Source organism: Artibeus jamaicensis, unplaced genomic scaffold (genome assembly GCF_021234435.1).
Source record: "Artibeus jamaicensis isolate MK-2021 breed Jamaican fruit bat unplaced genomic scaffold, CSHL_Jam_final contig_469, whole genome shotgun sequence".
NCBI lineage: Eukaryota > Metazoa > Chordata > Mammalia > Chiroptera > Phyllostomidae > Artibeus > Artibeus jamaicensis.
In genome coordinates, this window is record NW_026521847.1 from 3,420,675 (window position 1) to 3,437,962 (window position 17,288).

The 17,288-nt window shown below is 40.9% G+C and overlaps 1 protein-coding gene across 2 annotated transcripts in view; it reads left to right on the forward strand.

Annotated features, from left to right (window-relative positions):
* The window catches only part of ERCC3 (ERCC excision repair 3, TFIIH core complex helicase subunit), a 37,242-nt gene that overhangs the window by 13,109 nt on the left and 6,845 nt on the right, over positions 1-17,288 (forward strand). For both annotated transcript variants that reach the window (XM_037139850.2, XM_053667469.1), the window contains exons 9-12: positions 2,453-2,637; positions 7,729-7,931; positions 12,959-13,055; positions 14,335-14,452. In XM_037139850.2, the coding sequence (XP_036995745.2) occupies positions 2,453-2,637; positions 7,729-7,931; positions 12,959-13,055; positions 14,335-14,452 (603 nt within the window). The remainder of the gene's footprint in view (positions 1-2,452; positions 2,638-7,728; positions 7,932-12,958; positions 13,056-14,334; positions 14,453-17,288) is intronic.

Below are 17,288 nucleotides of genomic sequence, written 5' to 3' on the forward strand. Positions count from 1 at the left end.
TGAGCCCATGGAAACCCATAAATTGGGTCTTTTAAAATGAATATTTCATACCCTTTTATGTATTTATTTTATTTAATTTGACAATTCAAAGAATTACAATGTTCAAAAGAAAGGAAGACAGGAAGCTGCTGGTTTACCAGCAATGGGAGGAGTGTGGAAAAGAGAGTTTCTTTTTTTTTAAGATTTTATTTATTTATCTTTAGAGGGGAAGGGAAGGAGAGAGGGAGAGAAATATCAATGTATGGTTGCATCTCGTGCATCCCCTGCTGGGAACTGGCCTGCAACCCAGGCATGTGCCCTGACTGGGAATCAAACTGCAATCCTTTGGTTCGCAGGTTCACGCTCAATCCACTGAGCTATGCCAGGCAGGGCAGAGAGTTTCTTTTACTTTTTTAAAAAAATATATTTTATTGATTATGCCATTTCAGTTGTCCTATTTCCCCCCTCTTCATTCCCCTCCACCCTGCACACCCCCTCCCACCTACATTCCCCACTGTAGTTCATGTCCATGTTTCATAAGTTCTTTAGCTTCTATGTTTCCCACACTACTCTTCCCCTCCCCCTGTCTATTTTCTACCTACCATCTATGCTGCTTATTCTCTGTACCTTCTCCCCCTTCTCCTCCTCCCACTCCCCTTTTGCTAACCCTCCATGTAATCTCTATTTCTATGCTTTTGCTCCTGATCTAGCTGTCCTCTAAGTTTGATTTTGTTTTAGGCATGGTTGTTAAGATCTGTGAGTTTGCTGTCCTTTCACTGTTCATATTTTTTATCACCTTTTTCTTAGATATCTAAGTCCCTTTAACATTTCATGTAAGGGCTTGGTGATGATGAACTCCTGGAATTTGACCTTATCTGAGAAGCACTTTATCTGCCCTTCCATTCTAAATGAAAGCTTTGCTGGATTGAGCAATCTTGGTTGTAGGTCTTTGGATTTCATGACTTGGAATACCTCTTTCCAGCCCCTTCTTGCCTGTAAGGTCTCTTCTGAGAAATCCGCTGACAGTCTGATGGGAACTCCTTTGTAGGTGGCTGTCCCCTTATCTCTTGCTGCTTCTAGGATTCTCTCCTTCATTTGAATCTTGGCTAATGTAATGATGATGTGCCTTGGTGTGTTCCTTTCTGGGTCCACCTTCTCTGGGACTCTTTGAACTTCCTGGATTTCCTGGGAGTCTGTTTTCTTTGCCAGATTAGGGAAGTTTTCCTTTATTATTTGTTCAAATAACTTTTCTGCTTGTTGCTCTTTCTCTTCCCCTTCTGGTACCCCTATAATTTGGATGTTGGAACATTTAAAGATGTCCTGGAGGTTCCTGAGCCTTTCCTCATTTTTTTGAATTCTTGTTTCTTCATTCTTTTCTGGTTGGTTGTTTCTTTCTTCCTTCTGGTCCCCCCATTGATTTGAGTCCCGGTTTCCTTCCCATCACTGTTGGTTCCCTGTGCATTTTCCTTCATTTCAATTAGTGTAGCCTTCATTTTTTCATCTAATTTGCGACCAAGATCAACCAGTTCTGTGAGCATCCTGATCACCAGTGTTTTAAATTGTGCATCTGATAGGTTGGCTATCTCTTGGTTGCTTAAAAGTATTGGATCTGGGGCTTTGATTTGTTCTTGTGTTTGAGCCCCAATATTTTGGTCTGTTTGTGCTTGTTACATGTGAGGGGTGGAGCCTTAGGTGTTCACCAGGGTGGGGCGACACAAGGCACATCATCATTACATTAGCCAAGATTCAAATGAAGGAGAGAATCCTAGAAGCAGCAAGAGATAAGGGGACAGTCACCTACAACGGAGTTCTTATCAGACTGTCAGCTGATTTCTCAAAAGAGACCTTTCAGGCAAGAAGGGGCTGGAAAGAAGTATTCTAAGTCATGAAAACCAAAGACCTACATCCAAGATTGCTGTACCCAGCAAAGCTTTCATTTAGAATGGAAGGGCAGATAAAGTGCTCTCCAAGCCCTTATTATATGAAATATTAAAGAGACTTACCTAAGAGAAAGAAGATAAAAAAGATGAACAGTGAAAGGACAGCAAACTCATAGTTACTAACAACCACACCTAAAACAGAAGCAAACTAAGAGGACAGCTAGATCAGGAACGGAACCATAGAAGTGGAGATCACATGGAGGGTTAGCAATAGGGGAGTGGGAGGAGGAGAAGGGGGAGAAGGTACAGAGAATAAGTAGCATAGATGGTAGGTAGTAAATAGACAGGGGGGAGGGCAAGAATAGTATGGGAAATATAGAATCTATAGAACTTGTGACAGATGGACATAAACTAAAGGGGGGAATGGTGGGGGAGAGGGTATGCAGGGTGGAGGGGAATGAAGGGGGGAAATAGGACAACTGAAATGGCATAATCAATAAAATATATTAAAAAGAAAAAAATAATTGTTATTCTAAAAAAAAAAAAGTTTTTCAAAGTTCTTTAACAGTGTGAATCACCAATTGTTTTCCCAGCCAAGATGTTTCGACGGGTGCTTACCATTGTGCAGGCCCACTGCAAGTTGGGTTTGACTGCAACCCTTGTCCGGGAAGATGATAAAATTGTTGACTTAAATTTTCTGATCGGGCCCAAGCTGTATGAAGCCAACTGGATGGAGCTGCAGAACAACGGCTACATTGCCAAAGTCCAGTGTGCTGAGGTAGCTGTCCCCTTCCTTGCGGTCTCTCAGAAAAAGGCTCTTTCATGATGCAGGGGAAATGGACTGTGTCAGTTTCTTGTGGGTATTTACACAGGTCATGACCTGAGCAGAAGTGCTGGTTCCTCATGCAGTCCTGTCAGTCCCCTGTGAGGTAGGTGGTGTTCTGCCATGTCACAGATGTGTGAAGCAAAATCATTGTCTAGGGACATACCGTAAGTGGTAAAGTGAGGATGCTAGTCCAGGCTGGCTCTGCTCCAAAGTCCACACTGCTCATCCTTTCTGGGAGTGAGTGACTCAGGGTGTTCTTGTGTGGGCGGTCATCCAGGCTGCCCTGCAGTGCCAAAGCCTGTTGGTTTTAATACCCCCAGAAGGCACCTGTGGCCTTGGTCATTTTATTTCTAAGAATACATTTTCTCAATATTGTTCTGTAGGGAAAACTGGCACAGATATATATTTAAAGTACATCTTCAAAAGTAAGTCTTCTCAGAAGGAACAACAACATCTAAAAATGACTGGCATCTAAAACGACTTTCTGGAATCCTTTCTGGCATCTAAAAATGACTGTCATTCAGTGGTTAGAGTGGCCTTTGTCATGAAAGGGTAGAAAGGGGGCTATTGGTTAAAGGTGAGTGTGAGGAGCATGTGCAGAAAGACTTGCAGTGTTGAAAAGCTTCATTACTTTTTAGTTGCATCTTTGTAACCACCACCTATCTTACAAGACAATTGCCAGAACTTTGGAGTACCTATTCCTTTCTAATTGCATCTCCCCTTTCCCTGCCAGAGAACCAGTCTTGGAGCTTAGATTTCTCATTTTCTTGCTTTTCTTTGTTTTACCTCCTGTGTATATTTCCTAAACGTTTTATCTTTATGTGTGTGTGTGTGTGTGTGTGTGTGTGTGTATACAGGTTACATATATTGTATGACTTCTCTCATTTTCTCTATTTTTATTCATGTGATTCATTTTTTAAAAAATTTTATTTATTTATCTTTAGAAGGGAAGGGAAAGAGAGAAGGAGAGAAATATCAATGTATGGTTGCTTCCGGTGCATCCCCTGCTGGGAACTGGTCCCTGCTAGGAACTGGCCTGCAACCCAGGCATGTGTCCTGACGGGTAATTGAACCACCACCATTTGGTTCACAGGCTCATGCTCAATCCACTGAGCTACACCAGCCAGGGTGTGATGCATTATTTTTCTATGATGAATGTAGTTGTAGTTCATCCCTTTGAATTGCTCTATAGTATTCCATCATACAACTATACCACAGTTTGATATGTAATAGGATATTATACAGCAATAAAAAAAAATAGTTAATGTAAAGAGTTGTGTAGCTATCCCCACAATCTAGTGTTAGAATGCTTCCATTACCCCCAAAGTTCCTTCGTGACCATTTGCATTGAATCCTGCTTCTTTGCCCACCCTAGGCAGCCAGTGGTTTATTTTGTCTATAAATGTGGAGCTTAATTTTTTTCTATTATGACAATATTGCTGCAAATGTTTTTGTACCTGTTTCCTTGGTCCCTTGGGTTACAGACTTTTTTTAAGCAGTGGTGTTCATACTGTGAACTGTGATCCCATAGTAGATGGTGACATCATTTTGGTGGGTCACGATCAGGATAGAATAGAATTTACCAGAATGTGTAATATGTAATTGTGTAATGTGTAATTGAGGGTATATCTATATTGTTTCATAAAACTGTGTGTATATATGACTGTTTAGTTTGTGATGTAAAGTAATCCAAGATTGAAGCTGCTGCTCTGGCAGATACACCCAGAAGTAGCATTGCTGGGTCAAATGCTCTGTGAAGGTTCACTTTACTAGTCATGTCATGGCAAACATTTTCTGAAGTGGTTGTACCAGTTAACATTCATCAGGTGCAAGTGAGGTCACTTCACATGTCTTCCAATACTAATATCTAATTGTTTTCTTTAATGTTTGCTAACATGCTAAGTGTGGAATGGTATTCTGTGATGGTATTAATTTGTGTTTTCCTGTTCTCATATATTTATTGGCTATTTGTGTTTCATATTCTGTAAAATGTGGGGTCTTAAACATTTTACTGTTGGAAAAGAATTGCTGTGGTTATAAAGAACTAGAAACTCTGATGAAGTCATAACAGGATATGACTCAGAGGTAACCAGAAAACATTAACAGCAAAACTTACGGATTTGAGCTCAGTATATAGTCTGCCATGTAATGATGATAGCTAGGTCTCCAGTGGTGGCTGCCTGAATAAATGGTTGTGGTGATCACACAGAAATGGCATTGGTCACAGCTGAAAAGTCAGAGTTTGGTTCCAGTGCAAGGCTCCAAGAGGGTCATTTTTATTTGTACACAACCTCGAGAACTTGAGAAGTCATGGCACTTCAAATATTGCCTGAGTTTTCGTTAGCACAGGCACAGGGCCTAGCACAGAGGAGGCCCTCAGGAATGTTACTGTCATTCTTACTTGGATGCTCAGATTGTCCTAGATGTGACCAATAGGATAATATTTAATCTGGCTTTTTTGGCCAGTTGACATTTTCCCCATCATTCTTTCAGCACTTCCTGCTTTCTGGCTCAACAAATATATTTTTTCTTCTTCCTTTTTTTTGGTAGATTTACCAAAAAAAAGGAAGGTGGGTCACGATATATATTTTATTGATTATGCTATTACAGTTGTCCTGTTTTTCTCCCCTTTCTTCCCCTCCATTCTGTACATCCCTTTCACCAGCATTTCCCCACCTTAGTTCATGCCCATGGGTCATACATAGAAGTTCTTTGGCTTCTTCACTTCCCATACTATTCTTAATATCCCCTTGTCTATTTTGTAACTACCATTTATGCTTCTTATTCTCTGTACCTTCTCTCCCATTCTCCCCCCTCCCCCTTCCTACTGATAACCCTCCATGTAATCTCCATTTCTATGATTCTCTTCCTGTTCTAGTTTGCTTAGTTTGTTTTTTAAGGTTTGGTTGTTTATTGTTGTGACTTTGTCATCATTTTACTGTTTGTATTTTTTATCTTTTTCTTAGGTAAGTCTCTTTAACATTTTATATAATAAGGGCTTTTTGGTGATAAACTCCTTTAACTTGACCTTATCCAGGAGCTCTTTATCTGCCCTTCCATTCTAAATGCTAGCTTTACTGGATAGAGCAATCTTGGACTTAGGTCCTTGTCTTTCATGACTTCGAATCTATCTAGCCCCTTCTTGCCTGCAAGGTTTCTTTTTAGAAATCAGCTGATAGTCTTATGGGAATTCCTTTGTAGGTAACTCTCTTTTCTCTTGCTGCTTTTAATGTTCTCTCCTTACCTTTATCTTAAACTTAATTATGTTGTACCTTGGTGTGTACGTCCTTGGGTCCAATTTCTTTGGGACTCTCTGAGTTTCTTGGACTTCCTGGAAGTCTACTTCCTTGTCCAGATTGGGGAAGTTCTCCTTCATTATTTCAAATAAGTTTTCCTTTTCTTCCTTTTCCTCTTTTCTGGTACCCCTATGATTCAGATATTGGAACATTTAAAGTTGTCTTGGAGGATCCTAAGCCACTTCTCATTGTTTTGGTGCTTGTTTCTTTATTCTGTTGTGGTTAAATGTTTATTTCTTTCTTCTGCTCTAAATTGTTGATTTGAGTCCCGGTTTCCTTCCCTTCACTGTTGGTTTCCTGTATATTTTCCTTTCTTTCACTTCTCAGAGACTTCATTTCCTGTATTTTGCTATCATACTCAACCATTTCTGTGAGCATCCTGATTACCAGTGTTTTGAACTCTGCATCTGAAAGGTTGGCTATCTTTTCATCACTTAGTTGTATTTTTTTCTGGAGCTTTGATCTGTTCTTTCATTTGGGCCATACACATTTTTTTTTTTTTTTTTTTTTTGGTCTCAGCATGCCTGTTACATAGTGAGGGGAAGAGCTTTAGGTTTTCACCAGGGCAGGGCAACCTACATCGTTTCATTGTGGCACTGTATGTTGGGGAGGGGTGCGAGAGGGAACAATGCCACTTGCTCAGCTCTCCGTCAACCTTCAGTCACTTTCCCAGCTTCACACAAGTGATTTGGGCCCAGGAATCACTGGGCAGGTGGGTTTGTGTATGTTCTAGGACCCTGGGTCTCTTCAACAAACTCTCCTCTGAGGCTGGAAGGTTCTCCTGCGACCTCAACCCCCATAGTTTTTCTCATTCAGAGGTTTTGAGACTTCATTTCCCCATGCTGGAACCCTGGGTTGCAGGGTCTGTCTTGCTCCCCAGTTGTTCTTCCTGGTTTATCCGTGTGCAATTGTGGGACTGCCCACTCAGTTAGCTGCTACCTCCCCTGGTCCTTGAGCCTCCACCTTGCCCACCCTGGTCTTCCAGATGCTGCCTTTCCAGGCATCCTTTTCACTTTGGCTGCCCACCTCCACCTCTCCTACTGGTCTGAATGAATGTTTCTTCATTAACTCCTTGGTTATCAGACTTCCATACAGTTTGATTTTCTGGCAGTTCTGGTTATTTTTTGCTTTTAAATTTGTTGTTGTTCTTTTGGTTGTGTGAAGAGGCAAAGTGTATCTACTTATACCTCCATCATGGCCACTCAGCAATATATTTCTGATTCATCTGGAACTTGTTCTGGTACTTGCTCTAGCCCTGGAATCAGCCATTCTCCATGGAGCCTTTCAGTGGAAAATATAACTTACAAGCCAAGATCTGGGTATTATGTGTGTTCATTGCTACTAGGATATCATTTCTAGGCTCAGTCAATAGAGCTGGGAAGCGTGTGTGCATTACTCTGTGTCAGCTTAAGGGAAAGTATGATCTAAGGGAGAGGGATCACTTGTATCACATGTTGAAAGTCTGGTGCTTTTCACTTGGAGCTGGTGTTAAAATAATTCCCTGGATATCAACACATTTAAAAATTTTTGTGTAGTGATTAACGTGTTCAAGTGTCCTGGTTCAACCTTAAGTATGAAATCTTGTGTGTATGTGTTTGTTTACAGTTATATTGAAATAAAAGTGACATACCATTGGTTTTGTTTTGATTTGTTTTAGTTAATTGTGCTAAATAAATGATCTTCAAAAGTTTCCAACTGTGTGATGTTTCAACTTGCAAACTGACTCTTGTTTCTTATTGTATCTCAGGTTTGGTGCCCCATGTCTCCTGAGTTTTACAGGGAGTATGTGGCAATCAAAACCAAGAAGCGAATCTTACTGTATACCATGAATCCCAACAAATTCAGAGCTTGCCAGTTCCTGATCAAGTTTCATGAAAGGAGGAATGACAAGATTATTGTCTTTGCTGATAATGTGTTTGCCCTAAAGGAGTATGCAATTCGGCTGAACAAGTAAGAATATCTTCTCTTTGTGAGAGTGCAGAGGTGCCTGTGTGTGTGTGTGTGTGTGTGTGTGTGTGTGTGTGTGTGTGTGTATTTCAAGCTTTCAGAAACTTGCTAGGATCTCAAGGTCTGGTTCTGTGACCCCAGTTCTAGGAACCAGGCCAGACAGGAGCAGCTGCTTGGAGTCAAAGGTTGGAGTGTGTAGAAAAGGAAACATGGTCACCCTGAACCCAGGGAGCAGAGGCTAGAGTCATGTTGCTTTGGAACTGGGCTCCAAAGTTGACATCGGGAGTTTCAGGCTGAGTGAGCACTCTGGGAGTGGGTAATAAGGTCAGACTGTATAGGCTAGGGACCAGGAGGGCAAGGCAGATTGGACCAGCATCCCACAGATGGCCTGGCATTGAAGAGCTTTTTAGGAAAAACACCTAGCAGAGTCATCATCAGCCCATAGCCCCACCCAGATGCCTGTGATTAAAGCCTACTGCAGTGACACACACAGTGCTGTGAGTGTAGAGAAGATAAAGCCCTGTCTGAAGACAGGCCTGAATTTCTTTTGTGGTGGTAGGAATGGAGAGGGAAGTGTGCATGCAGACTAGCTTCTTTTTAGCAAGCTATGATTTAATCCTCACTGTAGCCATATAAGGTCATTTCATTGTTCCCATTTTGTAGATGATAAAACTGAGACACAGAAAGATTAAATTTCTTAAATTTCTAAAATTATAACTTTTTTCAGTGTAGAAAATATTTTATTTTTATCAGAGTAACATTGATTATTATGAAAAATAGCAGTCCCTCTGTGTCTTCCTACTCAACAATTCCTGTTCTCCAGGGACAGCCACTTTCAATTCTTTCTCTATTTACTTTCATACTGCTAAGTAATAATTTACCTAGCAGTTTTTTATTATTAATTATAGAAATTGCCTTTTAACTTTCTACTATAAGAGTTTAGGATTTAGCTTTCTTGCACACACTGCTGTCCTCCCTCATCCTCCTAGTGTGTTTGAGGTTAAGTTAGTATTCAGTGTTAAATTATTTGGACTATATGTATTGTCCACACCAAGGCATATATGTAGTATGATTACATTTTCTTGTAATTTGTTTTTTCTGGCATTAATATTGTCTTGCCATTGCTTTTGCTTGTTTTTTTAAAATACTTAACTGCTGCTCTTCAGACCCTTCCTGCAACCATAATCTCGCTCCCAGGAGGGTCAGACACATTAGTTCTTTTCTTTCTTTCCCTGGTGGGTTCCTAGCGGCACTTCATTCTTCTACTCTGGGACCAGGGATGCTGCTCATCCGTAATTCTCCTGTCAGGAAGATCCTCCTGGCCATCCTTCCCTGTGCCCCTCCCTGTGCTGGAGCCCTTTTCTGTATTCCTAGTCTTCTCTTTCTTGGTCAGTCATTTTGAATGAGCACAGCCTCCAGCAGTTCCTGATGGAAGGTATATAGGAAGAACATTTTTAAAGACTGTTCTTGCAGATGTATTCACTCAGCCTTACACTTGATCATTAGCTAGGCTGGGCCTCAGAATGTTAAAGGCAGGACTCAGTCTTGTTGGGCCTTCCAGTGCAGCACTCAGAAGTCTGATGCCCTTCTGATTCCTCTCTGTATGTGATCTTTTGTAGTCATCTGTTTCCTTCTCTTAGGAAGCTTTCAGGATATTTTTTTTAGATTTCAAAACAATATATTTAGTGTGATTTTCTTTCATTGTAATGTGCACTCATTAGACCCTTTTAATATGGACACTCATGTTTCAACTCTGAGAATTTCTGTTTTTTTCCTTGTTATAACTTCACTGTTTTTCCTGTTTTCTCTCTCTCTCTTTTTTTCTTTTTTTTTTTTTTTTTTTTGAATTCCCTGCTGGTAAGATGTTGGATGTTCTGAACAACTTCTCTAATTTTCTTACCTTTTTTCCTCCTTTTGTCTGCTAACCCTTCTGTTGAAGATTTTGTTTGCAACAGTTCTTTATTGCTGACTGTTTTTATTTCATGCATTGTCTTCTCTGGAGCTCATAAAGCTTTTAAAATTTTCTTCTGTTCCTTACACTGTCTCTCTCTTTTTCAAGTTTTATTGTTTTTGTTATTTCACCTCTGTCTTCGGAGCCCTTCTGATTTTTGGTAATCCTTGGTTGTATTTTCTTGTTTAACAGTCAGTCACTAGAAAGCTGATTGGCCTTTCTGTATAGTTTAGTGGGTTTGCCCACCTGTGAACCTCAGCATGGCATGATTAGTTGGGAACCTGGTGCTTTATTAAGAGATTGCCAAATGCAGTATCTCTAGGTCTTTTATCTTGGGTAGGACATTTCTCCAAAGAGGAATCTTCTGGTCTCCTGTATATCAGCATGTGGTGGGAGAGGGAGAAGGGGAAGAATGATTCCCTTCATTCTTCACTTTCAGTCTTGCCTTTGTCCTTAGCTCTGCCTGAGGTTCCTAAGTGCAGAGCCTCCTTGTAAATCTAGAAAGTAAGCCTCCAGGTTTCTGCCAGGTAGAGGAGGCATGCCTGGCTGCTGGGACTGGGGCTTCACACTGCTCCTCATCCAGATACTTTGCCAGACCTTCTGTCTGCAGTCCTGCCCCACAACCCAGCTTTCAAAGCACCCGGTGACTGTGTTCTGCAAAGAAGAGGGCTTGTATTATATTGACTTTCCCTCCTGCTGGCTTAGGCACCTGCTTCCTCTAGTTACCAGCTCTGTTACCATGCCTGCATCCATCTATGTCTTGACTACCACAATGTGTTCACCCTCTACTGTTACTTCTTCTTTTCTCTTTGTTGTTGTGGGTTTGTGTCTTTTTATTTTAAGATTTTATTTATTTATTTTTAGAGAAAGGGGAAGGGAGGGAAAAAGGGAGGCAGAGAAACATCAATGTGTGGCTGCCTCTCATGTACCTCCCCACTGGGAACCTGGGCCACAACCCGGGCATGTTCCCTGACTGGGAATCGAACCAGTGACCTTTTGGTTTACAGGCTGACACTCAACTCATTGAGCCACACCAGCCAGGGCTGTTTGTATCTTCTTAATCCTTTAATGTCACATTAGTGTCAACTTGATAAGGGCAACAAGACAATGCTTATGTTTATTGTGTCATATTGAACATCTGTCCTTTCCTTACCACCACCCCCCCCACCATTTCAGTACTCCATCTACATTCTTCCTGGAGACTTCTTCAGGTGTCCTCCCTCATGCCTACATTTGAACACACCTGAGGCTTATATTTTGGTTGCAGCCTCCTGAGCATCTTCTGGGTCAGGGACATTCATTGGCCTGGCACTGTGGAATCTGAGCCTGTCTAGCATAATGAAGGGCAACAGCTCATAGTTCTCTTATGGATACTGGAAAGATCATTTCAACTTGTACTTACCTTCTTTTTTGTTCATCTGGCCTTTAAATGTATGCAATGCTTTTGTTTGCCTTGTTTCTTGCTTCAAAATGATCCTATGAATCCTGGGCATTTGCTTCATTCAGTAGGTTAGGACTGATTTGGGGGATGGGGGGAGTCTCCGAGCTTCTGGTTTATCCTAGTCTTAATAAAAAAGGAATAGGTGTACTAAATTACTTCACAGGAGAGACTGTTTGGGTTATTTGTTATGTGAGGTAGCAGAAAGGACAGCCTTGGAGTCTGACATGATGGACCTGACTCCCAGCAACTCTTCTTAATAGCTGTGTGACCTCAAGAGTGTTGTTTATCCCTCTCAACCTTCTCTTTCTCTCTGTCACCTGGACTTACCACTATCCACCTCAGAGGATTCTTGTCCCTGGCAAGACTGGTAGGGGTTCTTCTGAAGGACGGTCACCCTTCCGTTTCATTTCCTGTATAGGAGAATAAATTTTTAGAAACTCAGGTTTACCATCCTGTGACTGTTTTCTTCTGATGAGGAAGGAGAAAAAGAACCACCTAAAAACCTGGGTATTGAGAGACAGGCTATCAAGAGCAGTGTTTTCCCGCCTTTTTCACAACATGGCACACATAGAAAATATGTTTGGTGTTCTGAACACTCTTGTATAACAGGCTCGCAGTGGTTGGGGTGACCAGAGGCCATCAACCTGGAGTATTCTTCTGTCCCAGGCCCTGCCCAGCTTCCCCATGGGCAAGAGTTTTGCTGTTGCAGGTACACCCATTACCACTTTGTGGCACAGGGTTGGGAAGTGTGTGGAGGATCAAAAATTGTGCTTTCTGCCTTCCATGGGCACCTCCCTGGGATGATTAGTGGACCTGAGTGGTGGAATATTAACACTTGGGTTTAGTCACCTCAGACTCTTGCCCCTCAATTATGTGTACCTTGGAAGAATGAAATCTGTCTTGTACAGTTCTGAGGACTGTTGGCAGGGGTGGATGGATTTTTTTCAACATGGTATCCAGCTGTTAAGTGTGGGTGGGACCTATATCTCTTGGTGTTATCATCATCATCATCATCACCACTATACTAAAGCTACAGAGACTAGGTCATTCCATGAATAGTGCAGGAATGGCATTGCCAGATCACAGGAGGTGATGGATGACCACTGAGTCTGTCAGATAGGCTTGTGCCCTTTGGCTGAGAACTGGGAATTAAATAGAAGGGTTTTAAACATAGTGTTACAGGAGGCCAGAAGGAAAAAGTCTAGAGGTGGCTCTTTGCTCCTTTCTACCCCTTCCTTGGAGAATGTTTGTGTCATTAGAAAACAGTTGTTTCCAGACAGCAATGTTTCCTTTTCTATCCCATTGTGCTTCATGAAATCCAGGGGATTCTCTTTGTATAGACACTAAGCTTAGGGCTAGAGACCTTAGTCCAAAACCTGAAGAAAAATTAAAGGAGATCTCCAAGAGAATGGTACCTTGAACCTCAGTTCAATGGGGAAGAGATAAAGTGTGTGTGTGTTTTGGAAGAGGAATAGGGAGGGTGTATTGCCACTCATTTTTATGTTCTTTTCCTGATACTCTTGAATGACAGGGCTTCCTGGGAAAGAGTACTTTGCAGGAGCTCCTACTCTGATGTGCTTTCAGGAAAATTGAGGAATGATTCTGTGGTCTTCCTAATATAGCTTTGTTCTTCTCTAGACCCTATATCTATGGTCCTACATCTCAGGGAGAAAGGATGCAGATTCTCCAGAATTTCAAGCACAACCCCAAAATCAACACCATCTTCATATCCAAGGTCTGTGTGACATGCACGGTGATGGTGAGGTCCCAGCAATCCTAAGGCCTAGGGGTGGGGGCCAGTGCATTAGTATTTGTTGAAGGAACATCATTTGTCAGTTTTCATTTCCACATGTCTGGGTAGTAGAAGAAACAGATATAGGGATTTATTCATTATGTATAACCTGTGTAGTCCTATTGCTTGACAAGTTTTTCCCACCTCTTTTTTGGGATGCAGAATTTTAAGCTGTATTTTCTTTCTTTTTCTTTTAAATTTTATTTATCTATCTTTAGAAGGGAAGGGAAGGAGAGAGGGAGAGAAATATCCATGTATGGTTGCTTCTCATGTGTCCCCTGCTGGGAACTGGCCCCTGCTAGGAACTGGCCTACAACCCAGGCATGTGCCCTGACTGGGAATCGAACCGCAGTCTTTTGGTTCACAGGCCCGTGCTCAATCCACTGAGCTTGTATTTTCTTTATAAAAGAGAAAAAAGTTCATCACCTACTCTGACAAAAGTAGACATTTGGATGAAATTCTCTTTGTGGAATTGGAGAGGCCTGTGGATCACTGGCAGCTTTTGTCCTGACTCCTGTTGTGCCTTGGTGATGGGTGGCGAATATAAACACAATTCAAAGTCAAGTACACTCAAGTTGGTGATGGTTTTAATTTGCAATTAGGAGCTGTGGCCCAACCATTTAGATCAGTCATTCAGATTAGGATAGACCCAGAGCTCTAAAGAAATGAGATTTACCTATGAAGTGATCATGACTAAGTCTGTAAGTACCGAACTTTGATGTCTGTGTGGGAATTTAGATGGTTAGAAGCTCCAAACTGAGGCAGCTACCCTGACTAAGAATCCAGCCCAGTGAAGGCAAATGACACCACTAAGTCACATGTGTGACACAGTACAGCTGGTCTCAGTGGTGTCTGTTTAAGAGTGTGGATGGTTTTAGGCAGACGTATTTGTGTAACAAAAAATAAGAAGAATTGCTTACAGAAAGTATCTGTTGATAGGGCCCTCTTGTCTTTGAGCCCCTAGCTGCCCATACTGGGAATGTGGCTGAGACAGATGGTGAAGACTGAAGACTGTTTTCTAAAGGATGGCTCTCAGGAGAATTCACTGTAGTTCCTAGAGGCCTGCCTACATCTGAAACACCCTGGCACAGAGAGAAGAGAACAGTGATTGTTTTTCTTAATTACCTACAGAGCTTATTTAAATTTGAGACTAGTTGATTTTTTTTTTCTCTGTCTCATATATAAAAACCTTCCCAGACACACAGCTGCTTTATTTCTGTAGGTGGGTGACACATCATTTGATCTGCCAGAAGCAAACGTTCTCATTCAGATTTCATCTCATGGTGGCTCCCGACGGCAGGAGGCCCAGAGACTAGGGCGAGTGCTGCGAGCCAAAAAAGGTAAAGGTGGTCTTCCCCCTTATTCTCTGGGAGGTCTCTCCATTCCAACTACCTTGGATAGGAAGAAGGTAGGGCGGAGCTGCCGGTGTGTTTGTGGTGGTGACCTTGTGCTGCTGGACTACGTATACTTTGAGGGAGGGACTCCCAAAGCAGGACCAAAGTCTTCTTGGCCCTTATTTTTCATGCCTTGAGGGTGGATATGTGTGTGTTTTCAATGGCAGCTGCCTGGAACTCACACAGATGCCCTCTAAGCTGAGCTCTTATATTGGTAGATAGGAAGAGGATCCAGACAGCAGTCTGCATGATGTAGACATAGAAGGGAGAAAGCACAGCTGGGCCACCAGTGCAAGTGTGAGAGCTGGAACTTGTCCCCTGAACCTTAAGTTAGGAGTAAGGGGAGGGCTTAGGGAGCAACTTCAGTAGCCACAAGTGTATGCCTTCCTTATGACCTGTGAATTGTGGTGCCCTAAAGTGGCTACTTGCATCAAGGGAGTCAGAAGCTCAGTGAATGAAGAAGCAAAAGGCTTAGGTACTCTGCATGCAAACTGTGTTAAAAAAACAACAACTTAGGTTTCTTTTTTTTTAAAGATTTTATTCCGCTGGATAAATTGTAGCTTTTATGAAACTGATAAGCATATATAACCTGAGTAGCATGTGTGAAAGTAATTTGTCACTTTCCTTATTCTTCAGCAAAAAAAGAAATTGTATACACACACACACAATTTGAAAACTCCTTGGAATTAGATTTAGAACTTTGTTTTAAAATACTATTTGACTTGCCCTGACCGATGTGGCTCAGTTGATTGGGTGTTGTCTCTCACAGCAAAAGGTCACAGGTGATTCATGGTTAGGGCACATGGCTGGGTTGCAGGTTCAGTCCCTGGTCGGGATGCATAAAAGAGGCACCTGATCAATCACACATTGATGTGTGTGTACCCTGACACACACACACACACACACACACACACACACACACACACACACACAATGTGTGTGTTTCTCTCACACATTGATGTTTCTCTCCCTCTCCTAGTCCCTCCCTTCCCCTCTCTCTGAAAATAAATAAAATCTTAAAAAAGGGTGAGGTGGCAACCCTTATGCCTGCTATTGGTGTGGTTATAAATTAGTACAGCCACTATGGGAAACAGTATGAAGATTTCTCAAAAAATTAAAGATAGAAGTACTATATTGTCCAGTAATTCCACTTCTAGATATATATCTGACAGAACTGAAATCAGTAGGTGAGAGAAAATTGCACCCACAGTTAACTACGGCCTTACTTACAATAGCAAAGACATGCTAACAATCTAAGTGTCTTGACATATGAATGTATAAAGAGAACGTGGTGCATATCTATTAGAAGACTGTTTAGCCATAAAATAAGAAGGAAATCCTGCCATTTGTAACAACATGGATGGACCTTGAGGGCATTATGCTAAGTGAAGTAAGTCATATACTATGTAATCTCACTTATGTGTGAAATATAAAAAAAACCCAAACTGAACTCATAAAAAAAGAGTTTAAATTTGTGGTTACTAGAGACATTGGATGAAGGTGTTCAGAAAGATTAAATTTCCATTTGTAAGGTAAATAATTACTGAGTGTGTGTGTAATGTACAATATGATGACTATAGTTGTAAAAAGAAAGATATAAATGGAGCCACTTTTAATGAAGCTAGAGCTTTCATTCTATAGGAACTGTCTTGCACGTCTTTTTAAACCTTTGGGTGTTAAAACAGGGCAAAATAACCTTTGGACCGGTTTTAAAGCAACCTTATATCCCGAAAAACTTTTCAATGATAACAAGAAAGCATATACGATGACTCCTGGGCTGAATATTGAAAACGTTATTTAGAATTAACATCCCTGTGTTATGTTATTTGCATCTGTAGAAAGGTCTTCCTTCTGTTGGTATAATTGTTCCCCTTCTCTTTCTCATAAACACTCATTGCTTTAGTCTTCTAATCTGAGCACTATTTGGGCTTCTACCTGAGTCAGTGCTTCCTGAAAAGTTATCCTTTTCGATTTAAATAAATGCTTATTGCCTCTCACTTTGGCCTTTTATTTTTAGGTGGACATAGTTAATGCTGCTGTATAGTATATGTGAAAATTGCTAAGGGTAAATCCTAAAAGTTCTTCTCTCAAGGAAAAACATTTTTTGTATCAGTAAAAAATGATGGATGTTAGCCAAATTTTTGTGGTAATTATTTTACAATATATGTAAGTCAAATCATGCTGTGCACCTTAAACTTACATAGTCTGTATATCAATTTTATCTCAATAAAACTGAAAGAAAAAAGAGAAAAAACTATTTGAAGTAGATATTTGGCCTCTTTGCATCTATGAGTTCTTATAAGACTAGGAAACAATTGATTTCAGAAGCAGTATACCAATACATAACCTACTGACATTTGAACTGTCACCAATATCTAAACATAAATGTTTAGATATTCCTGAAAGACCAGGTTTTATAGGCTACAATATTTTCTGTCCAAGTTTCCGTGCTAATTCTATTCCAGGTTTTCTCACTGAGCTGTTTTTTTTTAGCAGCTTTATTGAAATATAATTCATATACCATACAATTGATCTATTTCAAGTGTACAATTCAGTGGTTTTTAGTGTATTCACAAAGTTGCATAATTATCACCACAATGTATATTTAGAATATTATCACCCTCAAAAGAAATCCTTTCCCATTACCAGTAATTCCTCATTTTTTTATTGCTGAATGATGTTCCAGTGTATGGGCATATTACATTTTATTTATTTATTCATCTGATAAATAATCTGGTAAGTGGATATTTGGACCATTTCTACTTTTTTGGCTCACTGAAAA